The 26,123-nt window shown below is 53.8% G+C and overlaps 8 protein-coding genes and 1 non-coding gene across 9 annotated transcripts; 6 read left to right on the top strand and 3 right to left on the bottom strand.

The window, feature by feature from the left end:
• The first annotated feature begins 116 nt into the window (after positions 1-116).
• QC761_0037610 lies at positions 117-231 on the top strand. The gene has a single exon. It is a non-coding gene; the product is annotated as a tRNA-Leu (tRNA).
• Positions 232-2,410: 2,179 nt separating this feature from the next.
• On the top strand, positions 2,411-5,428 carry QC761_205910 (uncharacterized protein; the record flags this gene model as incomplete). The annotated part of the gene is made up of 1 exon (XM_062876322.1): positions 2,411-5,428. One exon carries the CDS (start codon positions 2,411-2,413, stop codon positions 5,426-5,428), a length of 3,018 nt encoding a protein of 1,005 aa, XP_062734909.1.
• A 340-nt stretch (positions 5,429-5,768) lies between these two features.
• RPL4B (60S ribosomal protein L4B) lies at positions 5,769-7,502 on the top strand. The gene is made up of 3 exons (XM_062876323.1): positions 5,769-6,170; positions 6,365-6,515; positions 6,577-7,502. Exons 1-3 carry the CDS (start codon positions 5,966-5,968, stop codon positions 7,304-7,306), a joined length of 1,086 nt encoding a protein of 361 aa, XP_062734910.1. The 5' UTR covers positions 5,769-5,965; the 3' UTR covers positions 7,307-7,502.
• A 145-nt stretch (positions 7,503-7,647) lies between these two features.
• On the bottom strand, positions 7,648-9,696 carry QC761_205925 (uncharacterized protein). Its single transcript, XM_062876324.1, has 4 exons — positions 9,073-9,696; positions 8,894-9,010; positions 8,571-8,720; positions 7,648-8,436 (listed from the first exon to the last, which is right to left on the bottom strand). The coding sequence occupies exons 1-4, from the start codon at positions 9,177-9,179 to the stop codon at positions 7,824-7,826; spliced, it is 987 nt and encodes a 328-aa protein (XP_062734911.1). The 5' UTR covers positions 9,180-9,696; the 3' UTR covers positions 7,648-7,823.
• A 275-nt stretch (positions 9,697-9,971) lies between these two features.
• Positions 9,972-13,310, top strand: EIS1 (Eisosome assembly protein). Its single transcript, XM_062876325.1, has 3 exons — positions 9,972-10,472; positions 10,541-12,067; positions 12,118-13,310. Exons 1-3 carry the CDS (start codon positions 10,418-10,420, stop codon positions 13,044-13,046), a joined length of 2,511 nt encoding a protein of 836 aa, XP_062734912.1. The 5' UTR covers positions 9,972-10,417; the 3' UTR covers positions 13,047-13,310.
• Positions 13,311-13,370: 60 nt separating this feature from the next.
• KIN28 (TFIIH complex serine/threonine-protein kinase subunit kin28) lies at positions 13,371-14,639 on the bottom strand (the record flags this gene model as incomplete). Its single annotated transcript, XM_062876326.1, has 1 exon — positions 13,371-14,639. The coding sequence occupies one exon, from the start codon at positions 14,637-14,639 to the stop codon at positions 13,371-13,373; it is 1,269 nt and encodes a 422-aa protein (XP_062734913.1).
• Positions 14,640-14,899: 260 nt separating this feature from the next.
• On the top strand, positions 14,900-16,558 carry QC761_205950 (uncharacterized protein; the record flags this gene model as incomplete). The annotated part of the gene is given in 3 exon segments (XM_062876327.1): positions 14,900-15,975; positions 16,053-16,341; positions 16,354-16,558. The coding sequence occupies 3 exon segments, from the start codon at positions 15,495-15,497 to the stop codon at positions 16,556-16,558; spliced, it is 975 nt and encodes a 324-aa protein (XP_062734914.1). The 5' UTR covers positions 14,900-15,494.
• A 299-nt stretch (positions 16,559-16,857) lies between these two features.
• Positions 16,858-22,043, bottom strand: QC761_205960 (uncharacterized protein; the record flags this gene model as incomplete). Its single annotated transcript, XM_062876328.1, has 4 exons — positions 21,710-22,043; positions 19,007-21,656; positions 18,084-18,945; positions 16,858-18,029 (listed from the first exon to the last, which is right to left on the bottom strand). The coding sequence occupies exons 2-4, from the start codon at positions 21,542-21,544 to the stop codon at positions 16,858-16,860; spliced, it is 4,572 nt and encodes a 1,523-aa protein (XP_062734915.1). The 5' UTR covers positions 21,545-21,656; positions 21,710-22,043.
• A 345-nt stretch (positions 22,044-22,388) lies between these two features.
• FYV4 (telomere length regulation protein) lies at positions 22,389-23,135 on the top strand (the record flags this gene model as incomplete). Its single annotated transcript, XM_062876329.1, has 1 exon — positions 22,389-23,135. The coding sequence occupies one exon, from the start codon at positions 22,389-22,391 to the stop codon at positions 23,133-23,135; it is 747 nt and encodes a 248-aa protein (XP_062734916.1).
• Between the last annotated feature and the right edge of the window lie 2,988 nt (positions 23,136-26,123).

Consider the following 26,123-nt stretch of genomic DNA (forward strand, 5'->3'; position numbering starts at 1 on the left):
GTTCGTCCTTGAGTTCGTCTCACTTGATCAGATCCGCATATTTCAGATCTTGCTCCTCGGAATTGACATTCTCTTCATGGTGGCTATTCCCACCTTCATATTTCATCAAATAACAAGGCTGGATGGCCGAGCGGTCTAAGGCGCTAGACTCAAGATCACAGTATCTTCTCTTCTATAGAAGGGTGCATTCTAGTCTCGAAAGAGGCGCGCGTTCGAATCGCGCTCCAGTCACTTACTTTTTCCACTTCTCTCTACTCGGCCTGGATAGGCTGAGAAATGGTGGCATGTTTTTGCCTTTTTACAGGAGGCCCCCGCTGGTGTCCAGTCTGAAGCACTCGTATATGCCTTCATCCAAAAGAACAGTGTGTTGCGCAGGTTGTGCCTCGAACAAAGTGATCCAACAATTGGCTGCAGTATTGCTGGATTGTGGCAGTCAGGGGACATTTTGAAGGCTCCGCCTCATGCAAAGAGTCCCTCACAGACCAAGCCATGCAGCCTCGTCAATATCCAGGCATAACATTCCTGGAAAAGGGTGAGATTTTGGACAGCTTTGCGTTAGCTAAGAAATGGCACTTGGCGAATATTGTACTCGAGAGGCACCTGAATGGTCTGGCCCTTTTGGAGGTCGTTTCTTCTCCCGCCAACATGGATCTCGGGTCTGGTCGAGGGCAGTGTCATGCACGACGTTCCCACAGCCTCCTTTTCATAGGTGCTGGGTAACAGGTTGGTTTTGCGCAAACCTATGGTGTTTTCTGACATTGAGATCGGAGATATCGATACGATGATTTGTGATCCATACATGACCAGAGTATAGGCAGGATGTATCGAATGAGGTTCTTAACATGTTGGGGGTGAGTCGTGGGCTTCATATTCATCTATCCTTTTGGGTATCTCGACTTTCTGCGAGCAGTATGCGAGGCTATGTAAGACTGTCTGAGGTATCCGTTACATTTCGGCCCGGAGTCGACCGACCGACCGACCTGTCGTGGGATTCCGATGTGGCCAGGTTGCTATGCCATCAACGACCGCGCAGGTCAACATCTGCTGGTATCCATATGGGGAAAGCTCTGGGAGAAAATATAAAGTCCGTAGAGCCTCACAGAAAGCCTACACTATCAGCCACCTCCGCACCTGCACATTATGGTGGTTTGGCGTGGCTTCTGTCGCTGCCGATGTTTTCTGGAAGTGTAAGAGAACGATATGTGATTCCCAAAGAGGCTTAGTGTCGTAGGGCTTAGCTGGTCGTGGGACCCTCGTGAAAATGACCTGAGTTGGTGAAGGCGAGACTTGGCGGTTAATGAGCTCAATATCTTGCTAGGATCTAGGATAGACCAAAGTCCCAGAAAGATGAAGTTTGAGATGGTGCTGGAGCCATGGCTTCCCTGGAGTTGTTCTCTATCAAGGTGTTGGGGGCGGTTGACGAAGGAGGCCTGGTTTGGAGCGTTGAAACGACCGTCATGTTGGATGTGGCTGGAACATGGCAACCAGCCGATCCGTGGTGATTGGTCCTGTGAGATGACGGATGTGCAGTTGCATGCATCAGGCAAGCATCTCGATGCATAACCACGGCAGGAACACGATAGACAAAGTCGTGTAAGATCATTCGCTGACCACACATGAGAGGATCGTGAGGCATCTTCTCATGAGATTCACCCATCGTTGTCATTGTCGTCGGTCGGGCCAGAACATGAGCGCGAGAAGCGCCAAGTGGGGTTACCATTATGTCAAGAGATCCCTAGGGGTCCGTGCAGGGGCACTGAGGGGCAGAGCCCAGAAGCTGTGCGGCGGAGGGGTGATGTGATAAACGATGTCATCTCGCAGAACATTCGAACGCCCCTTTCAACCGGCCGTTAGACAGTCTGATGTTGTCTTTCGACGGTGCCGCAGACACTTGTTTGTAGCCTCTTGGGCTTGATGGGCTCTGGGAAAGTCCACATCATCAGGCGCCTGTAAGGTAATGTAAACGCTTGTAAAACGGTCTCTCAGAACCAATAAATATCGTGATTCCGGCCTCCGGGTCCCCATTGCGCAGGCCGCCCCTGCCCAAATCCATCTCCCTTACTGGCGGCCACACGCTGCAACCAAGGAATACTGCAGCTGGACTGCAGCACCTACCAACCACCACCAGAGGCCCCCCCACTTGGTCTTTGCCGTAGCTGTTTGTTTCTCTTCCGCTATTTCCTCCCCGTCCCGATTCTCAATAGCTTCTACTCTTGTCTACTTGCTCATAGCTTGCCCAAACACACCCCAACCTCACTTTGTCCAGCTTGAGTCTGTCAAGCGCCCCTTGTACACGCACAACCAAACCCACCACTCCATCTACCCCGCCTTACGATGCATTTACACTAGGGTCAAGCCCGAACCACCCCGCTGGACCATAGCACCGATACACTCTGAACAAAACGCAAGCATGGGCGATAGGAACATCGAAACTCTCCTCAAGACCGGGTCATGGACCATCCCTTCGCGCTCAAGAAGCCCGCATCCGTATGTATATCAGGAGACCTTGGAAGCTCATGTCTCTAACGAGAACAGTGACCGTCGTCCCTATGAAGACGATCAGTCGTCGAGGTCAAACAACTATTCATCGTCTAGAGATTACAGCGATAGGCCGACCAGAGAGTACAGCGATAGGCCGACCAGAGAGTACAGCGATAGACCAGCCAAGCCTTACCACGATGAACCGCCCAAAACATACAACGATGGTCCAACTCGATCATACAACGATATCCCCGCGAGATACCGAGAGACACCGTCTTACTACAGCGATGTACGACCGCAATCAAATATCAGCGTCCCCAAGAGCAAAAGAGCACCCCGCCCACTTGTCGAAGAGGAGCATGAGTCACTAGCGAAGGAGTCAGCAGAGTCTCTGGCCGGCGTAGTGTCTGAGGAGGAACCCCCATACCGCGGTGAAGTTGATCAACAGCCTCTCTTGCTCCCGGTTCACGAGCACAACCCCGAGAGACGATTTGTGATTATTCCTGGAGCCGGGGAAGATGGGTCCGCAGCCGAAGATGAGCACTATGAGGCCAACACTTGTCGGAAATATGTCATCGTTCCACCAAACGAAGAGGGAAAGGACAAGAAGGAAAGCAAAGATGACAAGGGGGACAGGAAACCTGCCGAGCTACCCAGACGAAAGAGCCACCAAGATCTGCCCCGTCTGGATACTCACCTCGACGAGCGTGACCATGATCCGACCGCTCGAGTTCGCCGGTCAAACAGTAGACATGATAGGGAGAAACCAGTTATTGACCAGGACTCTCGGGACCGCCCCAGCGACCGAGACGAACGAAGCGCGAGACCCGGGCCACCACGGGATGATGAGCTCCTGACGCCTGCCGTCAAGTATTCCAACAGTGCAAGGCGGGACCGGGAATATCGGGCTTATGACACTGGAAAAAGCCCAGCATCTGCCCGAAGTCCCTCTACCAGAGGTGACCGGGTCGATCCGAGAACTACATCTGGCAACCGAGGATCATCAACTCGACTAGATCCTGGTTATCTCCCTAGCGCCGGAGGTCATAAGAGAGCATCCTCCACTGTCAGCGGACCCCCCCGTGATGACCGAACTCGAGACAGGCCGCGGTCGATGGTCTACCCTATTGGAAATTTTGAAGGCTTTGATGACGGCGGTGCTGATGACATCATGTCGTTCATGGCGCCCGGTATCAACTTTGATCCATCACGGAAGAAACCCGAGACCTCACCCCAAAGAGGGCCTCAAAGTTCTCAACATCGCAACCACCGTGCCGGGGAAGGCATGCCAATCCCTCAAGCTTATGTTGCACGCCATGGCCGTTCCAACACTCGCGAGAGGAATGACTATTCTAGTGATGATAGCCACCGTGGACGTCGGCAACCCCGGGGAGAACGGCCATATCCAACACATTCGTCGATGGAGCCGGAGTATCCTCCAGAGATGGTTTCACCTGAGCAAGCCAGAGCACCGAAGCCAAGGACCGGCTCGCCCTTGCCTTTCCCCACTGATGATTCACCAGACCCTAGTCCGCAACACGCAACTTTCCCAAGACACACCCGAGGCAGGTCGGATTACCGCTCAAACTCGCCCTCGCCGCCCAGACGGAGAGGTACGGGGCATGGCCGAGATGCCAGCATGAGCACCTCTTCCCAGCCCGGATCGATGGCAGGCTCTCTTGGAAGGACCAACGGGTTGGATAGCAGAAGACCGCAGGCCAAGAACCCAGCAATCGGTATTCTGCGACAAGAATCGTCTCTTGATCCCAAATCACCAGTGATGTATTGGCAAAAGGGCCGTTTTGATCCTCTTGATGAGACTTCCAGCCCGGCCGCCCAGGTCATTTCCGTTCGCCGGTATCTGGAGGACGCAGGCAAGGGGTTACTTCCTCAGTTACCAACCTGCCACTTCCAGAACCCCACCTCGCCGTACAAAGCATCCGAAGCCGGGCAGTGGATGACGCTCCAACGCGCAGAGAACTTTATCATCTGTCCCGACTGCTACAAAGATGTCTTTGCCAATTCTACATACCAACATCTGTTCCTCCCTGCCCCGCCACCCCAGCAGCCTGTATCGTGCGACTTTGGTAGTCACTTCTGGTACCGTATCGCCTTTATCCTCTCGTTGAAACACAGCCATACGGACCTTCGCCTGTTGCAAGCTGCCTCCCTGGTCGCTGCTCGGCATCAGCCCTGCGCTGGAGGTGTACGAGCCACGAGAATCTGGTACGGCATTCTGTCGCCCAACTCGCGACATCCGCGCCCCATCCCGGGGTTCGAAGTCTGCTCTTCGTGCGCCAAAACCTGCGAGGCCTTGCTGCCCAACTTGGCAGGGGTGTTTGTCCCATTGGATAACAATGAGCCGATGAAGGGCACATGTGAAATGCATTACTCTCCCGATAGAAAACGGTTCATGGATCTGTGGGACCATCTGGAGGGGGTGAGCGATCAGGCTGTCAAGATGATGATGGCGCCGGACTTGGTGCTGTTGGCGGACAAGGTACGGGATACGGTTCACTATGAGGAGTGCAAGAGGAACACGCCGTTGAGAAATAAGAAATGGTTCATGATGGAGAGACTGCCGGAGATGACGGTTTGTGGGGAGTGTTTTTGGGAGGTGGTGGTGCCGTTGCTGGAGCTGGACAGACAGGATGGAGGGGATGTGAAGGGGGAGATCCCGAGGAACTTTTACAAGCACATGCAGAGGGTGGAGGGGCTGGCGAGTTGTCAGTTGTATAGTGAGAGGATGAGGAATGTGTTTAGGCTGGCGGCGGAGCGTGCGGATTGGAGGTTTTTGGAGAAGGAGGTGTTGGAGAGGATGAGGGCGATTGTGGAGATTGAAAAGAGGTACAAGGTGTTGATGGAGATGAAGAGGGAGGGGGCGGATGAGGAGATGGTGGAGGGGGAGGTGCAGGAGTTGATTAGGAAGTTGAAGGTTGTAGAGTAGAGGAATGGTTTCTTTTGTGAATATTTTGTTCGAAGACATAGAGCAGGCAAGATACCAGATATGTTTACGTTTGAGAGATAGTTTACAGAGTTAGGAGAAAGACAGAAGAGAGACCACCCCTAACGCTGCCAATGTTTTTCATCGATGGTGAATTGATGGCGGTTGATGCTGATTTAGGAAGTTTGATGATGATGAAAGTGAGGACGGTGCTGCCGGCTGTCTGCCAGCCGAGTTGCCAGCTGGGCTCAGGTGGACCCCACCACCCTTTCGGCCTAGCGCAGATTAGGGCCAGTGGGTTGTGCACTGGCGACCCCACGGGCACACGCTCTGCGAAATATTGCAAAATTTCAATTGGAGCTGCAGCTTGGTCCCGACTTTTTCGAACTTCAACAACCAGCCCACCGACCAGGTAAGCAAACGCCCTTCCTCCTGTCCAGCCCGACGAGAAATTGCGGAAGCTCTCCCAAAATCAACATCCAACTGATTCGAACCCAAAACTAACAGCCTCTTTCGACACTTGTCCCAGCACCGGACAAGATGGCCTCCAGACCGACTGTCACCGTTCTCGGCGCCGATGGCAAGGCCACCGGCGCCACTGAGGTCCTCCCCAAGGTCTTCAGCGCCCCTATCCGCCCGGATATCGTCAAGCACGTCCACACCGGCATGGCCAAGAACAAGAGACAGCCCTACTCCGTCTCCGAGAAGGCTGGTCACCAGACCTCTGCCGAGTCTTGGGGCACTGGTGAGTCGAATTCTTTATGGGTTGTGGGAATCGGGGGAGCACGAGAGAGAGGGGGGAAGGAAATATGGGGTTGGGCGGTCGATGGAGACGAGAAAACGAGGAACACCATGCGAGACGAAAACGAGAGGGAGGGGGGGGAGGGGGAATATCGTCAAAAAGTTTGGTGTGGAATGCTGATTGAGGATGAAATCTAGGTCGCGCTGTCGCCCGTATCCCCCGTGTCTCCGGCGGTGGTACTCACCGTGCCGGTCAGGCCGCCTTCGGTAACATGTGCCGTTCCGGCCGCATGTTCGCCCCTACCAAGATCTGGCGCAAGTGGCACGTCAAGGTCAACCAGGGCCAGAAGTATGTGATGTCGAAATTCCGGGGAGATATGGGACGTTGGGTTTCTAACAGGTTTTGACAGGCGTTTCGCTACCGCTTCCGCTCTTGCTGCCTCTGCCGTCGCTCCTCTCCTGATGGCCCGTGGCCACCAGGTCTCTACCGTTCCCGAGGTTCCCCTCGTCATCGACTCCGCCGCTTTCGGTGTTGCCTCCAAGACTGCCGCTGCCGTCGGTCTCCTCAAGGCTGTCGGTGCCGGTCCCGAGCTCGAGAAGGTCAAGGCTTCCAAGAAGCTCCGTGCCGGTAAGGGTAAGCTCAGAGGCCGCCGCCACCGCCAGCGCCGTGGTCCTCTTGTCGTCTACTCTCCCAGCACCGACGGCAAGGAGCTCGTCCAGGGCTTCCGCAACATCCCCGGTGTCGAGACCAGCCCCGTCGATGCCCTCAACCTCCTCCAGCTCGCCCCCGGTGGCCACCTCGGCCGCTTCGTCATCTGGACTTCCGCCGCCATCAAGGAGCTTGATGCCGTCTACGAGTCCAAGAAGGGCTTCTTCCTCCCCTCCAATGTTGTCGCCAACGCCGACCTTACCCGTCTCATCAACTCTTCCGAAATCCAGTCAGTCCTCCGCGCCCCCAAGGGTGAGGCCAAGACCAAGCGTGGCCACGTCCTCAAGAAGAACCCTCTGCGCAACAAGCAGGTTCAGCTCCGCCTTAACCCCTATGCCGCCACCTTTGCCAGGGAGAAGCTCGGCGAGGTCAAGGAGGAGGGCAAGCCTGTTCGCGTCAAGGCTGACTTCCTCGGTCAGCTCAAGGAGTAAGCTGCTGGTGGAGTGGAAAAGGGAAAAGAGCGACTGGTTGTGGGTACTTTTATCGGCGTAACGGATAATGGCATCTACGCGTCACATCAATGAATTCTGATACCAGATTTTGGCCAGGTGGCTGTTGTGATTAGTGACGTGTGACCATGCATGATGATTTTCAGCGTAGCAATAAGACTTTGTCTGAGCCTCACGATATGCCTGTCCAGAGTTTTGATTGTTATTTTGTGTTGTACGTCTTTGGGGATTTTGCAAATATCCAGTTCATCCGACAGCCGTCAAAATGCCCTCAAAAGGAGCCAAATCCAGTAATGAACAATTACCAGGCAGGTACTTTGATATCCGTTTCGAGGTTATATGTGCTTGATTATGTCCGTTCCTTGTCTACGCTAGATATCGTATACCCTGACTGTATGTACCTTGTCTCCATGTGTAAGGTATGTTTGTGTATCGCTCGAAGAATATATATACGTTTCTTGAACCCCCTTCCCGTTTCCCAGCCTTTGTTTTTTCCATTTCAAATCCCCACCTCCTTCCCCATCTGAACCACCATCACGTCCCCCTCCTCCAAATCCGACGACGACGCCGAGGGTGAAACTGGTGATATCCCCACGTCCTTTTCTTTTGCATCATTATCATCCTCCCCCCGGCAGAGTAGGATCTCCCTCAACCGCTCCCGCTTCTGCTCCCCGAACCCGATGGCATCCAGGTACCCGTCCACGCCCCCGTAGGTTGCGTCCAGCCAGGAGATCACCGACGATACCATGGCTTGGTCTGTCTCGGCGAACGAGTCGGGGAGGCCGACCTCGCGGACCTCGGCGAGGCGGATGGAGCGGATGCGGGGGGAGGTAGAGTTTGTGAGGTGGTAGTCGTGGCTTATGGCTTGGACTGGGGTGCGGAGGATGAGGAGGATGAGGAGGGTCAGGAGGCCGGTGCGGTCTTTTCCTTGGGTGCAATGGATTATTTTGGGATGGCCGGAGAGACAGGAGGAGAGGCAGAGGGAGATGGAGGGGGAGGAGTGGGAGAGGGTGTTGAGGGAGAGGGAGGGGAGGCCTAGCGGGCCGAGGGCGTGGGTTGAGATTAGGGAGATGGCGTGGGGGCGGGAGAGGGGGTAGAGGAGGAGGAATTTACTGGGTTCTCTTGTCAGTTACCGGGGGGGCGGTATAGAGAGGTTGAAATGATAGGATGGATGAAACGTGAAGATGAGGCTGGTTTTGAGGTCTTGATGGTGGAATAGGTTGGGGTAATAGAAAGGGTGTCTTACAAGATGTTGAACCAGGATAGTTGCGAGAGGAGGAAGAGCTCGAAGCGGCGGGAGGGGAGGATGATGCGGGTGTAGGTGATGCCGGGGATTTTGAGGGGGAGGTTCTTTTGGAGGAATTTGTGCTTTTCTTGGGCGTTGAGGTGCTCGGTTCTGTGGGGAGGTTAGTATGAGATTAGAGGAGAGACATACAACAGCATTATGTGGAAAGCAGTCTGTCTAGGTATACATGACCCAAGACATTGGCAATGTGACCAGTGTAACATGAACAAAAAGTACATTCAGAGTTCATGATCAGAAGAAATGATAGTAAATAGGGGCAGTACTTTGACCGGAGATCAATCACCGATTTGATACCATAGACCTCTGTGAGACGGATCCTGTCTTTGTACGAAGCATCGTCCAATTTTGCCGACCGGAAAAGAATGCCTTCTTTGAGTACTCTATGGAATCAATGTTAATCACACTGCATCTACACGACTTGTAAGAATGTGGACATCTCTACTTCTTCCCCAGAAATGCATTCACCGTCTTGCCGACATCACGAAAGTTGATAATGCCGTCAAACTCATTGTACTCGGTGTCCTCGAGTTCGGACCATGTATCAAGCATGGTGATATGCCCAGGGCTTGGAGGAGGCAAAGCTTAACACGCGATTGGCTAGGTGGGGAGTCGATGCTCTGGGCGGTCATGTGAAGGCTGCTTGATGGCTTGGAGCTTGTGGTGGACAAGTGGTGAGCTGTTTTGCTCGATCACGAGTCAAGGGTTTCGAGGCGGCGCACAGACGACGTTTCGTGATCGCCAATGGTGAGTGAGCCCGGCGGAGTGGATAGCAGGGGTGAATTTCAGCGGGGTTTTGGCGTAGGGCGGGGTTGAGGATGTGAGTGCATCACGACACACATCACGGGTTTTTGGAAGACAGAAGAGAGGCAGAGAGATTTTGAAAGTGTACTTGTCATTGTGGCATTTGCTACTTCGTATTTCCTTATTTCCGGGGAGGGAGGTAGGCAACTTTGGGATAGGCGAGAATGGGTGTCACCGGAAATGCTATGTGGTATTATGTCTCCCAGTACTACCGCCTGCACCAGTGGTTGTTCGGTTCTTCAGACATCTCAAAGTACATAGAACAGGCTGATGTCGATAGATGAAACAGAGGGGACCTACAGGTATTTGAACGATGTGTGGCTTTCTCAATGCCAAGCCACCCATGGCCTGTGCAGCAGCTGATGGTTGCTGTGGCGGCGCTGGGCCGGGATCCCAAGCCACCTGAACTCAGCTGCTTTTGGCACTCGCAGCGGGTCAACTGCAGGGTTGCACTGCAGCTGTCGACGGTGTGAGAGGGCGAGCTGCTGATGAGGGCGATGACGTCGGCCAGGCTAGATGACGATGCTTTGTCCAGTAAGCCGCCGGACGGCCAACAGTCTGGAGATGAACGCCGTCTTATCTCTTGGAACACAAGCCCTCATAGCCTAGAACTGGGTCCAGCTCCATTTCCTTTTGCCCAACATCAGACCAGCTCTGCCGGCCCTTATGATTGCGCTCATCAGACAATCCAATACAAACGCTGAGACCGACCTATCCGACCAGGCTGTCTATCAATCTATTGCCTACCTATTCTCACCACCGAGCTGGCTACCCCATCTCACCGATCACCTGCATCTTTTGTTGTGTCTGGAATATTGAATTTTGGCTACAGCACAACTCACTGCCTACGTAAAGTCGCAAATCATCTCCGCCATCTGCCTGAACTGGGACTTTGGGCTTTTCTTGTGCAACTTCGTTTTCCCACTCACGAATCTCAATCAATTGCGCAACCTTCATACCTAAACATTCACAACATACATAGCGCAATGGTGTCGGCGTCACTAACCACACACGGGGTCGCACCTCGTCCCATAGCTCCGAGTAAGTTCCTTGCGGAGGTTCCTTCCTCTGACTTGCCCCATTGTTTACGTCAACTTACAACTCTGCAGATAATACGGGCCGTCTGAGATATGCAAACGCCGAAGACCTTCCCAGCTACCCATCTGCTGGACTGACCGAGAGCGCTGCTGCTGCGAGTGCTGCTGCCACACTAGGCTGGGCAAACAGAAAACCGACAGAAGTCTGGAAGCCCAACTCCAACATCACCAGTACATCCGCCTCAACCGCCGCGCTCTTGGCTGCCGGTAACAAGACATCACCAATCGGCCGTGAGAACCAGCCCGTTGGCACCGCCGGATCTCAAGCCGCTGTGGCTGCTAGTTCAGCACAACGGCAACCGAGAGCACCATCATCACCGCCATCGCAGTGGGTGTCGTCAGCGGCAAACCTGGCTTTTAGTGCTAACAAACCGCTGCCGCCGCCAACCATCACCGTATCAAATGCAGCTGGGGCGACCCCGGAACCAGCTACTCTTGGGAGGCAGAACTCTCTGCGCGCTGCCAAGGGGGCCATGGCAGGTTTGAGACCACGAGCAAAGTCGACTCCTCAACCTGTGGTGCAAGAGACATATCCTGACCAAGCGAACTCCACTTCGAACGCCCTGAGCGCTGCCACAATAGCACACCGACCAACGCTATCCGAAACGGGAGGAACCGTTCCATTCACCACCATGGACAGGAGGATGTTTACTTCGAACCCACCTGTCAGGCTTGAAGTGGAGGAAAAGCAGAGAGCCGATGTGCTTCATGCTTCAGCAGTGGCCATGGCCAAGAGAATGTATAACCAACAGCAACGTCGGACAGAGGAGAGCACGAAAGCACATGCCCGATCCTCATCATTCCCCCGACACGATCCAAATCGCCCGCTAGATGCCGATGAAGAACCTCCCGTCATGTATAATAACCTGCAGGAGGCAGCATATCGATTGGCGCAGGAACGCCTTGCTAAACTGCAGGAGGAGCATCAGAAGAATCGGGACATGTCGGACTATTATGGAACACCGGGAGGGCCAAGCCGCACCAAGTTCGGAACGATCAGAGGGAGGCTCACTAGGAAACGCTCCTCTAGTGACGGAGATCTCCTTGAGGACCAACGACGTTCCCAGCACATCCGGAAGCAAATGTCCATACTGAATAGCAAGCTGTCCGAGGTCGATGAAGAAAAACGAGCCAAGGACCGGCAAGCTTTACTTGCCGCTGCTCAACGCAACGTACGGGCTCAACTTCACGACATGGACGAGAAGGTGCTGGCAGAAAAGGGCGGAATCAAGGCGAAACCCATGGGTGACTGGGAACGAAAAGCCTTGATAGCTGCTCAGACGAGGTTCGACGAGAACAATACTTCGTATCACTCTGGAAAGATTGATATCGGTGGTGGAAAGTTTATGGACCAGTCTGAGGTGGACGCGATTGCCGCCAGAAAGGTTCAACCTTTGCTGGACGAAATTAACGAGAGGGCTGAACGTGAACAGGCGAGATTACAAGAGGAGCGTCTGGAAGAAGAGAGACGGCGGGAAGAGGCTGAGAGGGAAAGGCTGAGAGAGAAAGAGGTACAAGATATACATAAGAAACTCAAAGGTATGTTACTCCTCTCTTCCAGTGGCGTCTCAGCTGCTAACATTTTCAAGACCAACAGAAGGAAGACGAAAAGGCTCGCAAAGCTGAGCTCAAGGAAGAAAACAAGAGACGCAAGGAGGAAATCAAAGCCATCAAACAGGAGCATAAGCTGGCGGCGATGGAGGGTAAACAGAAGGAGAAGGAGGTGATTGGCCCCCCACCAGCAGTTGACACCGAAGAGACAGCCGTCGAGCCCGTCGCCGAGCCATCACCGGAGACAGAGGACAAGCAACCCACCACCGCGCACCGGCACGCCCTCTCCATCAACTTCCCCCGCCGGAAAAAGATCACCAAAGAAACACCCTCCTCACCTGAAAAATCCCCCAAATCAGAAGGAGAATCCCACGGCAAAGTCCGCACCTGGCTTCTATCCCGGCTCCCCCGTCCTCGCGCCAAATCCTCCAGCGCAGCAGAAGGCCCCAACGACCCAAGCACAGCCAAAAAAGGGGCCTTCATAGGCGGAGCAGCCCTTGCTCGCTTGGCACACAACAACTCCAGCTCCCCATCCGTAGCCGGCTCCCGACCCCAGGCAGCGATTAACCGCCCTTCCACCTCGGGAGCAGACAACCTTGGAACTAGCTCCTCCTTGCACGAAGTCGCGATGGCAGGCAGACCACAACCCCACGACGAGCCCGGGGAGGCAAGTGGGTTGAACCCTCCTCCACCTGCGATTGTCCGTCCGGTTACGCCAGCGAGGACGATATCGCAAGTTAGCGTGCCTGTCTCGGATGTCTCGGAGAGGACGGTGAGCAGTTTGAGTAGTAGTGATGACGGGCATACGGTGGATAAGTTTGTCGAGGCTAGGAGTCAGCTGGGGAGTCCGCTGACGCCGCCGAGGACGCTGGGTGGGAGGTTGGGGGTTCCTGTTGCGGGGAGCAATGGGAGGTCGAGTCCGTGGGGGAGGAGGGAGTCGAGGTTTTCGGAGAATTTGTCGGAGTAGGAGACGACTGAGACGCTGACGGGGTGGTTGATGGGGTGGTTCTGGAGGAGGGGGTGAAATACAGGTACGGGTGGCGTCTTAGTAATGGTGTTGTGGCTGGAAGTAAGCAACTTTGTCACTGGTTTGGGGAATAGCGTCAAGTTTGTAATGTTGGGCAACGGTGTCCTAGCAATAACAGAATGCGCCGTCATTCTGTCTTGTAGTTCACTTTTGTTTCGTTTATACGACCATTCATATACCCTGTGCTGTGCTTCCCTCTTGAGGCCCTTTCCCAAATGTCCCAAACGCCGACCAATGCGATATTTCCGTATTCATCCTGTCTCCTTATTTCATAGCCCCAAAATCCAGCTTCCTCGCCACTTTGCTCCCCCTATCCTCCCCCTCCAAAACCCCATTCCTCCTCTTCAAATCCGCCCCCATCTTTTCTTCCCCCCCCCCGCTCTTCCTCGGCAAATCTTCCTTTCTCGTCGGCTTCGGCTCCGTCCTCCACCACCTGTGCTCCAGCATCTCCCTGGCCGTGATCCTCTTCTTCGGATCCAACGCCAACGTCTTGACCAACAAATCCACCCCCTCCGATCCCACCGCCCCGAACCGTCCCATGTACGCCTCTTTTCCCCACACAGGCGTCACCTCGCTGGGGACGGTATACTGGCTCAACTGCGTCACGCCCGGCCAGTTATCTTCCGTCGGCGTCCCAATCTGCTTGCAGATCAGCGCGATCTGTTCCACCTCTGTGTTGCCCGGGAGATACGCGGTTCGAATGATCAGCTCGGCGAACACCATGCCTACAGACCATATATCCACCGCGCCCGAGTAGTGCCTTGCGCCAAAGAGGAGCTCAGGAGGGCGGTACCAGCGGGTGATGACCGTGGCCGTCATCCTCCACCCCGGATCGGAGAACCCCCTCGCCAGACCGAAATCAGCGAGCTTGACCTCCCCATCAGCGGCGATAAGTAAATTGTTTGGTTTGATATCCCTGTGCAAGACGTAATTCTCGTGGCAGAACCAGACCGCCCTCGTGAGCATGCCCATCCAGGCTTTTATATCCCCCGCGCCGTACCGGACCCTGTCGACGTCCTTGATGAGCATTTCCAGGTCCCCGAGGGGGAGGTACTCGAGTACTAGATTCAAATTTTGGTCTTTGGAGGAGAAGACGGAGTAGAGCTGGATGATGTTTGGGTGGCCGCGGAGTTCTTGGAGGTGTTTCAGCTCTCGGACGGCATCGGGGGCGAGGCCGTCGTTGTATTGGGCTTGGACTTTTATCTTTTTGATGGCGACGAGGGAGGTTGGGTCGGAGCGGGAGTGCCCCAAGTAGACGTTGGCGTAGGTGCCTTCGCCTAGTTTGCGGCCTTTGACGTATTTGCGCTTTTCGAGCTCGTTCATTTGTTCGATTGGGTCGAGGGTGAGGGAGGGAGGGGGGGTGGTGGAGGAGGAGGGGTCTTGTCGGGGGAGGGGGAGGATTGGTTTGGCTGCTGAGAGGAGAGCACCGCTTGGGGTGCCATTGCTGGAGGTTTGTTGAGAGGAGGGGGGTTGGCGTTTGTGAGGGGAGCTGAGGGATGGTTGGGGGGGGTAGACTAGGGGGGAGACGGCCATGGTCGCGGTGGCGGTGGTGAGGTGAGGTTGTGGTCAGTATGTATCGTGGGTTGTTGGAAAGTCAATCTGGAAAGTCAATCTGGAGTTCAGCCTTGCAGTGGCCGTCCGTGTGTGGAGAAGGTTTTGATTCCATTAGGGCGGTGAAAGACCGATGACAAAGCGTTGACAGGGGTCAGCTGTATCTTTTCGATCCGCCAAGCCCACTATAAATCGGCAGAGCCCCTTCCTTCCCCCGCCCGTTGGAAGGGTCCACACTGCAGCGCCGCTGGAGTCACTGCGTCACGTCACCAGCATGGCCCTTCCTGACGTCACGCAAACCGGCAAACGAACCATCTGGTCATGCTCCTGTCAACTCATGTCCCTGTTGCACCACCACTTTGATAGCCAGTTCGGACTTGCAGCTTCCCGTGTTCCCGACAGAAGAGGTTTCGAGAGATAGGAGAAGAAAACACAGGCTGGCAGCACGTCTCTCTCTTGTCTGACCCTTAACTCCGGCCTTTTTTGAACACGCAAGCAAGCAATGCCGATGATGGGAACACGGCTTATAATACAGGTAAGAAGACGATGATGCTCCCATAGCCACGTTGTGTCTCCTCGGGTTTTTTTTTTTTTTTTTGCTTTTCTCTCTGGTCCCATATTGAATCGCCTTGGTTCCCACCTCTTGATTTTTCATCCCAGCTTTTTTTCCCACTCACTATTCAGAGTGTCACCCTCGTTTGTTGTTGAGGCGAGGTCGTCAACACCAACCAGCACTTGGAGGCACCACATATCAAACAAACAAACAACACACACACACACACACACACTACCACTGTCTCATAGCACTAGACCGCTCACCACTCACAACCGCCCAAAATGCGCCACCTCCCCTATCTCTCCTACTACCTCTACCCCATCCTCGCAGGCCTCATCTGGCTAGCCACCCTCCTCGCCCTCCTCATCCACTGGCTCGTCCCCCCCGTCTCCCGAGCGCACTACCCCTCCATGGCAGCCTCCCAACAAATAGCCTACATCTCCGACGTCGGCGCCTCAACACTAAAGCCCCTCTTCATCACCGGCTGCGTCCTCACCACTGTTTTCCTCGACATCTCCTTCGCGGCAGATTATTACCTCCGCCACAAAGGCCGGTTGGTCCCCAACCAAACCCGGACGGAGACAGTCCTCGCCTTTCTCACCATCGGGTTCGCAATCATTGGAACTGTCGGGTTGATTTTGCTCTCGGTGTTCGACACGGCGAGGTACCCGAAGCTGCACAATATTTTTTTGCTGCTGTTTATTGGGGGGTATGTGCTGTCGGCGATTTTTATTTGTTGGGAGTATCAACGGTTAGGTCAACGTACGCCCCCCTCCTCCCCTTTCTTTGCCCCTTCCTTTCCCCCACTTTCAGGTTACTGACCTTGTGTGATGTGATAGACTATAAACACCACCACCAACTCTCCACATCCTTCTGGATCAAACTAACATTTGTCATTCTGGAAATCTTGCTGGCGATCGCTTTTGTGTCATGCACATTCACCCAGCACTACAACGCCGGCGCGGTGTTGGAGTGGGTTATTGCTTTTATCTTTTCGGCGTACGTGTTTAGCTTTGTGGTTGATCTCTGGCCTGCGATCAAGACGCAACCAAACTTGAATTTGCACAACCCAAGAGAAAAAGGGATGGGGTTTGAGGGGAATGGGGGGCAGGTGGTGAATGGGAATGGGTATGGGAATGGGTATGGGAATGGGTATGGGAATGGGACGGGGGACATGAGGTATGTTGGGGCGAGCGAGATGGAGGAGGGCGGGGGGGAGAGTAGCGGGAGTCATTTGCCCATTCAGGGGTATGGGAATGCAGTGGGCGGTGGGCCGGTGATGGGGTTGACGGATCACAGTAGCAGGCCGGTGACGAGGGAGAGAGGGTTGGCCGGTAACTTCTAATTTTCTGGGTTTTAGCTATGTTTGAAAGGGAGTTTTAGTTGGGGTTCTCTGGTCTGGTCTGTTTAGGGAGAAGAGCGGGGGCTGGATATGGTAGATGTAGATACGGTTCTGGTTTTTTGTCTGGTCGTGTCTGTCGGTAAATTGCATAGCCAAGAGCGCTTCTTCAGAACAAACGCTTGGTGTGGCCGGAAGTTATCCCTTCGTTTTATTTTCGAAATCTGTAAACCCATATATTGCCGTGGAGAAACGTTCCTCGTACTCATCAATCATAAACATCACGCTAGTCTTTTACCGCTTACTTACGCCCTCCCCTCGCCGTTCCTAATAACCATCCTCCCCTCCGCCGCCTCGGCAGCCAAAAACCCCCTCGTCACCGGATCCTCCACCAACTGTCTATCAGTCCCCTGCTGCTGCCCCCTCTTCAAATGCCCAAACAAACAGCTCCACAAATCCTCCCCCTCCACCACCTCCCCCGCAATAACCCCGTCCCTCCCCATCAATCTCCCCAGCTTAGCCTGCTGCATCTCCAACCTATCCGCCTCTTCCAAATCCACCACTGCCACCACTGTCCCGGCCCTCTTTCCCTTCCCTTTGCCCTTCTTGCCATTATCATCATCCTGCTGCTGTTGTCCCCCCCCACCCCCAATATGCTTCAACCTCTTCCTCACACTCAAATCATATATCCCCTCCTCGACCGTCCCCTCCACCAGATACAACCACACCGTCGTCTCCTGCTCCTGCCCGATCCTGTCCACCCTTGCTATCGCCTGCAGTTCAAGCGCAGTGTTGAGCATTGGTTCACAGATGAAAACATGGCTTGCATTGACTAGATTCAACCCTGAAGAGTGTGCTCGCGCGGATAATAAAAAGACTTCAACGGAAGGGTCGGATTTGAAGGAGGTGGTGCCGTTGGGTTTGTCGAAGGAGGTGTACCCTATGTGATACCTCTTGAAAGCAAGAGCGAGGACTTCGAGGAATTCCTTGTATTGGGAAAAGATGATTGATTTCGCTCCGGGGTCCGAACTCCGGAGCCAGAGGAGATGGCGGAGGAGGGTGTCGACTTTGGTTGTGTACGAGGGCCCGGAGGAAGGGAGGTCGATGGATTTGATTTGGGAAAGCTTTTCTGGGTTGAAGGTGCTGTAGATTGTTGTTGTGGGTTGGGATGGACTGGTGGGGGAGGAGGAGGATGATGGCTGATCGTTGGGACTGGACGAAGGAGCAGGGGCTGCTGTTGTTGACTCGGGATGGAGTTTGAGTTCCTGAGGTTTGAGACTGATGTCGTGGAGGTTGTTGGAGTTGAGCTGCCTCTTGCAGACGGGGCACTTTCTGTGGGCTTTCCACCAGAGAGTTATGCATTCTTTGCAGAATTGGTGGCCGCATACCGTCAAAACTCCGATCGAGAAGGTAGATTGGCAGATGATGCACGTCTTAGACTCTTCGGAGCCTGATTCGCTGTCTTTCAGGTGGATCACTACGAACAGTGTTAGCTAGTGATTCGACATATAGTCATGATGAAGGGACTTACAGTATCTGTGCTTGGCTTCAGCAGCTGCAAGCTTCCCTTGCAAAGTCTGCACTTGCTTGTCCGCCGTCCGAAGCGCCGTCTGAAGAGGTCCCTCCTCTCTAGAGCCCTCATAATCACCGACCATATCGGAAACCTCTTGAAGCTGACGATAAAAGGCCAACCGAGCATTGAGCGTATCCATGCACTTTTCTGTCTCTTTCTCCATGGACACAACAGCCTTCGCCTGGTCATTCTGGTGACTAGTTGTCGACTTGAGCAGTGCATCGGCAATCTCAAGCTCGGCAGCAGCCCTTGCACTTCCTGAAGCCGTGTCTTGTCTCAGCTTCAGAGTCAAACCTCGCAGCTCTGATACCACCCCTCTCAATGAACTGAGTGCCTGTCCCTCAACAAAAGGAGGCTTGATAGCCTGGCTCTCAGCAAGAAGCTGGAGGAGCTTTTCGGGAAAAGGTCCGTCTCCCTCAGCCGCCATCCGAGCAGCAACTTTGGTCTCATGTTCCACCAAAAAGTTCTTCTGTCCAGTTACCGCGGCTGACCGGTCAGCAATAGCGGTGCGGAGGACTTGAAGATAGACAAGAATCTCGTCTTGGAGCTTGGTCGATTGCTCGTACTCTTCACCAGTGACCTCGTCGTTATCTTCGTCGACCAGCGGTTTGAGAAGAAGCTGAATAACGTGCTCTCGCCATTCATCTATCTGGTTTGCTTGTTCGTCCAAAGCCCCGCCGATGTCTGTCAAGGCATCAACGATTCTGCTCGTCTCGAGTCCCGATTGACTGGGAGGCTTGAATTCAGGGATCTCGGCAAAATTTTGCTCGGCAGCCCGATGAGCCAAGTGCTCCATTAGCTTGGTAGCCTTCTTGTGGCTCTGAAGGTTGTGTTAGTCAAATCCCACTTTTTCCGGAAAAAGCAGAGTTGTGATGACACACCTCTTGAAGAATCTCCTTTCTGATCTCTTTGGCGCGGTCATAGCTTTCCACCTCGAGCTTCTCCAGCTCTTTGAACTCATCCGAGTCCTTCACAGTCGACGTCTCATCTGTCTTGATCGTAAAGTATGCATTTCCACAGAAGAACACAGCAGCATGCTGTACCTCTAAAGCAGAACGCAACCTGCGTCGAGCCTCACCGACCTGAGCAGACCAAAACTCCTCACGCTCCCCCTCATCAGTCTCTTCATCGTCATCACTCTCTGATGTCGGGTTGCGAGGCTTTCGTGCTTTGCGTGCCTCCTCCTGAGCTTGTCGAAACTGTTGATGACATTCTGCAACCCAGCCATTGGCCTTATTCAGCACCTCCTTCCACAAAGCCAACGCATCTCTCACCCGCTTCTGACATGCTAGGATTTGTCCACGTGCGAGCTGCCACTGAAGCAGGTTACGTTGGTCGGTCCTCATGGTTGCCTCACTCTGTTCCAGCATGGCTTCCAGAACCTCCATGACCGTCCGCATAGGCGCAGACTTTTGGCCCAACGCTCGACGATTCCGACTCCCCACCTCGGGATGCAAAGCTGTCTGACGAAGTCGATCGAGAGCTACACGCATAGCACTCTGGACAGCGGGATCTTCAGGGTCCCAATCATCACTCAGCGGGTTGCCTTGCCTATCAAGACCGCAACTAGCTGTCAGTTCCTCGAAAAGACTCTGATAATGCTGTTCCTCGACAGCAGTAAAAGGCATCGTGATGACATAACGCTTCTGAGGCGGGATCTTGATCTCGCTCTTGACCATGGATTTTGTGTGGCGCATAGATAGAAGTCGAAATAGCTCTCGGAATGACTGCTTGTCTCGCCTTGAGATGAGATTCCATACCTTGCCAGGGACTGCAAAGAGGTCGTAACGGAGGAACAGAAGAAGACCACGGAGATCCTTCTGGATATCGTCCTTCACTGGCGTACCAGTTACCCCCCAAGCATTAATCCTTGGAATTCGACGAGCCAGTTGCGCTGCGTTGGTGCTCCGGTTTTCCACCATCTGGGCCTCGTCGATGCACACTCGCCACCAAGAGACCTGTACAAGAGGGGACTTGACCGATTCATATTGTTTCGCGTTCCGCATCGATCGCACAGGCTCGTCAGAAGCTGCCCATATTTCAGTTTTTAGCACCTCGTACGTTGTGACTACAACATCCTGCTGAGCAAGGTACTCTGCTGAGAGTTCTTGGCCTTCTTTGGATGCTTTTCTGATTCCAGGATAGAACAGTACGTTGAGAGATGGTGCGTGACGTTGAATCTCCGAAAGCCATTGATCAAGCAGCGTAGTAGGCGTGACGATCAGTGTTGCCGATGATGCAAGTAGCTCCCTCCCTAGAAAGTGGTCGTAGACCATGACATTGGTTTCCGGGCGAGGATGCAAAAGCATCAGGCTTATGACTTCCAGCGTCTTCCCGAGACCCATTTCTTCAGCGAGAATCCCGCCGGGAGGGCCCTCCAGAACCTCAAATAAACCGGTATCTGTTGTGACCGCACCGATCAGCGGGCTCAAATAGATCGTGTTGCCATCAACATCATGAGCCTTCGACCAAGAAATTGGTAACTCGGTCGAATCTGACGGCGGATTTGGCACGACACCGCCCACCCCGTTGTGTGCATCTTGAGACCACCGTACACCCTCCCGCTTTAGCAACCACTGGACGGCTCTCCGCTGGAATGGGTACAGTTTTGCCTCTAACCGTGGGACCTCCATTTTTGAGACCTCTGCATCGAAGCTTTGCTTGTCTGGGACACATGCAGCCTCGTAAAAGTCTTGAGGCGACCATGAAAGCGAGGATAATTTATCCTTGGGCAGGGCCAGCTCCGGGTACCATGTCGAAAACACGATATTTCGAAGCGTCTCCTGTGGCGATGTGGCAGCCCTTTTGCTGCTCCAAACTGTAACTTGTTCATTCCATCTAATCTCAATTGAGACCTCAAGACGGAGGCCTGGACCGCTCTGCTGGATGGACATGGCCACAGCGGTCCACAGACATCCTTCATCGCCGGGATCGACACCTTGAGTCTGAGCTACCTCCAACGCTGGTCTCAAGGTTGGGGATATTTCATCACCTTGTAGCCGGAACGAGAGATGAAAGTTTGAGTTTCGGGACTTTGTCCGAGGTCCAATTATCAGTTGCAAATCGGACGAAGGGACGAATATCTGAGCCGATTGGGCAGTGAAGACCTGCAAGGCGATGATATTGCTGACATCTCGGGATGTGCTCAGTCCATTGTAGTCGAAATCTGGTGCGTCGGTAATGAGAAGCGACAGAGATTCCCGTGCTACTGTTATCACACCATGGCGTGATGTCTTGGCCCGTTTCGCAGGATGTTCTGAGCCCTGCTGATCCTTGGAGACCGACATAGGGGCGGACCGAAGCTGCGTCAAAAACGCTGTAACATTTTCGCCTTCGTTGGCAGCATCTTCCGCGGGGGATGATTTCCTTGACCTTCTCGCAGCCAAGCTTTGCGCCCTTCGGCTGGCCTTGGGGCGCATTCTTCCAAGATGAGTAACGAGAGATAAGTTACTTCCCACCCCTACATAAGGAGGGGGCAGCTTTTAATGAAAAGGTTGCTGCCACCCGGTAAATTTCCATGGAATATCAGATCTACGGCAGGTTAGTGACATGAGGAGTATAAAACGGTGCATTGTCAAGCTCACGTGTAGACAACTGTTTGTGGCCGACTGGGTAGTCTCGAGAATATGTCCAGGTATGTGAGCCACGTTGGTTGCCTATGCGAGAGCAAAAGGTCAAGGGTGATATAAAACCGATTACCAGGCTGGTGTCGCCTTCTAGCTGGGATGGACATGTAGCTGGCTGGAGCAGCGTTCACGATGTGATGGCTGAAAGGATCGAATCGCGGACTGGCCAGGTCGCTGGGATGAAAGGTTCATGCAGGATCTGGAGGAGTGTTGGGTCAAACGAGGAGAGCAAGGCAGGTCGAGGGGGGGCGGTAGCTTATAAGTGCCATATCAGTCCCAGTGCAGCCTTGCAAGTGGAAGACCCCACCATAAGTTGAGATTGGAGCTCGGTGATTGGCTCATGCTTTAATCCCTCCAACCAGTGCCGCTGCCAAGACCAGATTGTGGTCTGTGCGCTGGGACCTTGCATGGCAGTTGAACGGAAAAACTTTTGACTCCATGGAGCGCATTCGACCGACAAGAGGAAGCGATTGACTGCCGCCAAAGGACCCTTGAGGCTATCTCGACCGGGCGAGACCACATACTAGAACCGAATGTCAGGAGGAGTTGTTCCATAGGTTAGTTCCCCCGCCGCCACAGCACCTCCCTGGTACTATAAACCAACCAGTCCGGCCTCCTAATTCTCTCAACAGCGCACATGAATTCGCTACGACTCCATTCTGCCTTCGGGCTCCTGCTCCGACCTGCCGCCGCTGCCCCGGTTGGTGTTTCGACAGCTGTCCACGGACTCAGAGCCTTCTCTGCGACGACATCCTCACAATCCGCCGAAGCCGCCCCTTCATCTGTCCCAAAACCCAAGACATGGATCCCGAATCCTACACCATTCGTCCCCAATGTCCAGACCTTCCTCACCCTGATCGGCCGCGATCTTAAATCACACGCCTCCAAATTTCCCTCATGGGATTCACTTTTCAGCTTAAGTTCTGAACAACTGAGGGAGCTCGGTGTGGAATCACCACGCTCACGGCGGTATCTGCTAAGGTGGCGGGACAAGTTTGCGAGGGGAGAGTACGGCATTGGTGGTGACTTGAAGTATGTCAAGGGCGGCAAAGCTATTTTGAAGCTGGTGGAGAAGGTCAAGAGCCCAGAGTTGAGGTTACGATATGTGGTCAACGTGCCTGAGGGCAAAGAGGTGGAAGATCTCCCGCTCAGCCAACAGGTCAGGGCGAAGGGTTTCAAAGTCAGGGGTGTCGACAAGATCACAGGTCCATATGTTCTACCACTGAAGGGCGGTAGGGCAGCTGTGCTCAAGGTGACGGAGGGCATGTGGGAAGACAAGAGAGGACACAAGGTGGATGGCGGTGAGAGAAGACGGGCCGAGGTCCGCTTCAAGCGGGGTGTTGCCGAGCGGAAGGCCCGGAGAGAGGCTCAGGGTCTCTATTAAGAGTATCGCTCTCTTGATGGCGCATCTGGATGGGTGGCCTGAGAGACGATCTCGTCACAATTGTAAAACTTGTACATTAATAGAATTAGACATTCTATACCCAACCGCCAGCGGCCTGTCTCTGTAGGATATCTCCACCGTCAACTCGGATCCTGACGGAGCTTGATATATTGGTCTAGCAGCTGGTGACTGATGATGGGAACGGGTACGAGTATCGCAATCTGGGTAAGGGTTGTGAATGCAACAGGATATGGGAACAGGAGTGCGATATTCCATTCCAGCATTTTGGCAAAAGGGCTTTCGACAGCACCTTCCGCATTCGAACCACGGGGGACGCGAATGCTTGGTGGTCGGTGTCCGACTTTCCACTGCATTGTCAGCCTTTACTAATGGGTCATGGAGGGGCCTTGGGACCCCAATTAACTCAAACAGGAAGCACACTGCAACCTTAGGTCCAAAAACACGCCCAATTCACCAGTCTTCCAGGCTTCAGAATCAAAAAAAGACGCCGTGATGAGGCCGAACACGAAATGACTGGTAGAACATCCATGAGGGGGATGAGAATACTTAAATCCTAGCGGCCGCACCAGCAGGGCTGAGCAGAGCTTTTGCGACCTGCGACTTACGCCAACACCAGGCAACGAGAAAATGCACCTTACATAAGAGAAGGGCTCGACCCGACCCCAACGGCAAGCACACTTACGCGGCCAGTCTTCGCTTTCCGACTTTGCTTCGTCGTCCACCATCGTCACCGTCGCTACCTTCTTTTGCTCGCCATGTCAGTCATTTACACTGACGTAACTTGTTGAGTCGTGGGGGGAAGAATGAACCCCGAGGGTTGCCAGCAGCAGACAGGCAGCAGCAGCACTCAGTCCCTCGACCGATCTCGCAACCGCTCGCGCTCACTCTGGATCAGCAAAGCAAATGAATGAACCATCAGTTGGGTTCCTCTTACGAGAGGGGGGGGTGTAGAAGAGAGTTTGGTCGGCCAGAAGGAACTTTGACCAACTGGGTTGGAAACCTGGTTGCCATCATTTCGAACGCCGCGGGCTAAACCTCTTCCGGAAACATCTGCACGCCTTCTCGTCACTGCAACACAAAGTGGTATCGAGCTTCAGAACGGGCCAGGAGAAAGAGAGCAGGATGGACTGAGGTTTTTGGCGAGGTCATAGTCGGATCATGGAAAGTGCCACACACGGCAACGAGGCAACGATTTGCCCCTACGATACGACCAGACATGCCAATACATCGACACGCACCGATCGGGAAGGACGGAATAGCCGGTCGAGGAGATTGCATTGTTTCCTCTGGGCTTCGAGAGGAGGACCAAACGGAGACCTTGAATCTGTTCGAACCGGCCTTGGGGCGAACGCCAACACCACCTGTTCTGGCCATGGACTTTCTTTCCCCCATGTACCTGCATATGGAGGTGTTAGGTCTACCCACGGAACCTCGGTCATCGCCAATTCTTTCGCCGCAGGATGCCCACTTCCAAGACACCTATGAGATCAGAGCTTTTCGGTGACCAGAAAGGTATGGTATATCACTCTTGAGGGTGTCTGCTAAGCTATCCAGACCATGCGGAAGAAACTTGCTTCGGGGTACAATCCATCCGAGTGAGCTATTATTCATCTCGAGTTGATGAAGTGGTTACATTACAGCGAATACTACAGAGACGGCGAGTTTGGTGCTATCGCTCGAGGCTTGGGGCAGGACCATGCCTGTTGAGGCTGTGGGTGCACCGGTACTTGATCTGAAAACAGGCGTTGTTGTTCACGGAGGGTGTGGGCAAGCCTGCGAAGAAGCGGGATCGTGATTCGAACGGATCAACACACCCCTGAAGGCTACTCAACGGCGGACCATCATTTGTCCAGCACATCACCATCCGGGCCGTCGACTAGCAGGTTGTACACAAAACACAGCCCAGGCTCGACTTTGACGCGGGGACACGGCGGGGATATTCTTTCGGAGAAAGTTGACTCTTTTGCTGCTAAACTTGTATGTGCGGCTGAAAATCGAGCATCGTCAAAAGTCTCGGGATTGAGAAGTCTAAGCCCCAAAGAGCAGAAACTCCACACGGGGAGCAAGAGAGCGGGTGAATCGGGGAACGGACGGCCTTGCTTCGGGTGGCTTTGTTGGGCATCTGCGGAAAACTGCCGCCACAACCGTTGAAAGTTGCATTCACCCTCCTGCGCCGCCCCAGGTCTTGGCACTTACCGGCTGTCGCTACGCCGCTTCGGCTGCCCGTTCTCCTCGGACGGGAGACGGGAAGTTTGAAGAAGACCAAGACACGGAGCAATGGTTCAGCTGTTCTGGTCTCTTCAGTCTTGGTGTGCTTGGAAGGTAGCCGGGCATATTCAAGATCGGTATTGACGGTATACCGCATGCAAGTGCTGGTAGCAAGCAACTTCTCATGGCACGTTACGTCGAGCATCCGGCCTACTATCAATATCATTATCTCCAATATAGCATCCAATCAGATACTCTTTACAACGCCGCCATTCTCATCATCTTGCTTGCTTGTGAACATGGTGTGAGTGCGGGGTGTCGTGCACAAGACAAGGGAGCCCTTGGCGCGCAGATAAATTTAGATAAGTTCCAGCTGAATCGGTTTAGTGTTGCTCCGTTTCACCTTTTTAATTCCTTTCCCCGACCGAACATGTCAGTTGAGACAGAAATCTCATGTCTCTGACAGCTCACGGGTAAAGTGTTATTCGCTTCTGAATCATTTCCATGCGTGGTGATTGAAGAGCGGTCAAAAAACATGCCTCCACGTGAGCCCACGCGAAGAAGAGAAGTTATTCACACGAGACCAGCGGACCAATGGCGTGTCTAAGAGGTAGGTTGCTACCAATTGAAAACGCACCAATTCTCGTATCACCTGGGGGAGTGGCAGGGTAGCGCCTGCTGGGAGGGATGGGATTGTGTCAACCCCCCGTGCAGATATTGTATTGATATTGGATGGAACTGGTACCTACCTGGGAGTCA

This window comes from Podospora bellae-mahoneyi, chromosome 2 (genome assembly GCF_035222275.1).
Source record: "Podospora bellae-mahoneyi strain CBS 112042 chromosome 2, whole genome shotgun sequence".
Lineage (NCBI taxonomy): Eukaryota > Fungi > Ascomycota > Sordariomycetes > Sordariales > Podosporaceae > Podospora > Podospora bellae-mahoneyi.

What these genes read in the sequence shown, in the direction of transcription:
- QC761_205925 (XM_062876324.1), bottom strand. Translation starts at nt 9,179, where the DNA reads ATGCTTGATACATGGTCCGAACTCGAGGACACCGAGTACAATGAGTTT. An exon ending in GTGATTGATCTCCGGTCAAA is followed by an intron (nt 8,721 to 8,893) that starts GTACTGCCCCTA and finishes ACCTCCCCACAG; the next exon opens with AACCGAGCACCTCAACGCCC. An exon ending in CTATCCTGGTTCAACATCTT is followed by an intron (nt 8,437 to 8,570) that starts GTAAGACACCCT and finishes AAGAGAACCCAG; the next exon opens with TAAATTCCTCCTCCTCTACC.
- RPL4B (XM_062876323.1), top strand. Translation starts at nt 5,966, where the DNA reads ATGGCCTCCAGACCGACTGTCACCGTTCTCGGCGCCGATGGCAAGGCC. An exon ending in TGCCGAGTCTTGGGGCACTG is followed by an intron (nt 6,171 to 6,364) that starts GTGAGTCGAATT and finishes GATGAAATCTAG; the next exon opens with GTCGCGCTGTCGCCCGTATC. An exon ending in AAGGTCAACCAGGGCCAGAA is followed by an intron (nt 6,516 to 6,576) that starts GTATGTGATGTC and finishes AGGTTTTGACAG; the next exon opens with GCGTTTCGCTACCGCTTCCG.
- EIS1 (XM_062876325.1), top strand. Translation starts at nt 10,418, where the DNA reads ATGGTGTCGGCGTCACTAACCACACACGGGGTCGCACCTCGTCCCATA. An exon ending in ACCTCGTCCCATAGCTCCGA is followed by an intron (nt 10,473 to 10,540) that starts GTAAGTTCCTTG and finishes ACAACTCTGCAG; the next exon opens with ATAATACGGGCCGTCTGAGA. An exon ending in TATACATAAGAAACTCAAAG is followed by an intron (nt 12,068 to 12,117) that starts GTATGTTACTCC and finishes AACATTTTCAAG; the next exon opens with ACCAACAGAAGGAAGACGAA.